This window comes from Didymella exigua, assembly GCF_010094145.1.
Source record: "Didymella exigua CBS 183.55 unplaced genomic scaffold M421scaffold_101, whole genome shotgun sequence".
NCBI classification, from domain to species: Eukaryota; Fungi; Ascomycota; class Dothideomycetes; order Pleosporales; family Didymellaceae; genus Didymella; species Didymella exigua.
Window position 1 is genome coordinate 1 of NW_022984875.1, and position 1,595 is coordinate 1,595.

The window sequence follows — 1,595 nt, forward strand, 5'->3', positions numbered from 1 at the left end:
CCAACGGTCGCACGTCTGGCTCCTCTCGCTTTGCGCTCCGCAGCCAGCGCCTCAACTCTTGCGGGAGCGTAGCTAGTCCTTTCACGCTTCTTTCAATCAGCCCTTCAGTCAGCTGAGCAGCCAGCTTGATCTTGCGCTCGCTGTGATCGGGCAGGCGGGCTTAATGCGCTAGATGAGCGAGATTCCAGTCCTTAAAGAACTCCAGCCAGCCTGTGCGCTTAAACCATCCTGTCTTGTTAGTCTTTGCAGCTTCTTCTAGTGTTTGCAGCTCTTCCTTAATTTCTTGTTGTGTTAATCTGTACTCAGCAAGCTGTGCCTGGACGTGGGTTTCCATCGCAGCGTCTTCAGGATCTCTAGCATCTATAAAACCAACAACAAAGTATTTCTGCAGTCCTCCAGTGCAGAAAAAGCTCTGCACCTTCACAGTCCTATAGAGCAAGCTTTTCTCTCCTACCCACGCTTGCTCATGATTTCGCTTGCAGTGCTTGCGCATCTCATCTTTGTTGATTGTGATCTAGCTGTATGTCTCGCACTGCGCACTATTAAGTGGCTTTCCTAGCTCTTCTATTGGCTGCGCGGGCTCTTCTGGGAGCTCAATCGCGCTTAGAGCGACGGTCTTAAATTGAGTGAAGCACTCAAGTATCTGTCGCCGTAGCGCAGCAGATGCAGCATGATATTTGCGGAGATGCGCATCAAGACTCACAACTGCTGTACAGTGCTGCTTGCAAACAATAACGCTAAAGCCTTTAAGAAAGCAGAAAACGTTATCAGAATTGCTGAGTGTGAGCTGCCAGGGCCATCTGTAGGAGTTTGCAGTGTTGTTTTCGCTACTGCCTGAATTGTTTGCTTGGCTGTCCCACACAAGCTCCATCGCGCAGAATGTAAGGAGCTGGCCTCTGCGGGCTATTTGCAAGTATAAATTAAATAGATTTGTTGAGGAGTGGCTGCAGGCAGAGGTCTGCAGACTTTTATGTCCTCCGTGCGGAGGTTACACAATTAGTCAAGATTAGGACCTCCTGACTGGGGGTACAGCTGGGCAGGCACCTCCTCTTAGAGGTTGGCCGAGGCCAGCGAGCGCTGAGGCGCTACTATTAGGCCTAGCCCGTTACACAGAAACCCTAACCCTACTTACTATAACAGCACTAAGTTTTGCTGAATAGACAGACAAAACGCTTAGCGTTGCTGCGCAAAGTATATAGGAATTGAGTTTGTATAAGATATTTTTTAATTTAGGCCTAAAGTAATGGCGGGTTAGTGGTGTTAGGGTAACGTGGGGGACCACCAAAGCAGATCGCTTAAAAGGGGTTAAACCCTAACGCTAAGCCTCTTTTGCCGCGGTTCGGTGTCCTCCCCGCGCCCTTATCTTGGCTAGGGAAGTCTACCCCTGTGCCTAGCGCTGACGTTGCTGTCATCAGCCCTCCTTCTATCAACCACTGCTTCACTTAGTCCTCACAGTTGGGCACGTCGGCGTGATAGCACCCGCACCCCAGCACCTCAGCTAGCTCTTCACACTGCTGCTTGCTGCGACAGTACACCACGCCCTTCCAGCCTCTGCTAAGCAGTAGCTGCTGCTGCCGTCGACACATCGCCACCGC

The 1,595-nt window shown here is 51.0% G+C and overlaps 1 protein-coding gene across 1 annotated transcript; it reads right to left on the reverse strand.

Annotated features, from left to right (window-relative positions):
• Positions 1-257: 257 nt before the first annotated feature.
• On the reverse strand, positions 258-945 carry M421DRAFT_427192 (uncharacterized protein). Its single transcript, XM_033594602.1, has one exon. The coding sequence runs from the start codon at positions 869-871 to the stop codon at positions 515-517; it is 357 nt and encodes a 118-aa protein (XP_033442438.1). The 5' UTR covers positions 872-945; the 3' UTR covers positions 258-514.
• Positions 946-1,595: the final 650 nt, after the last annotated feature.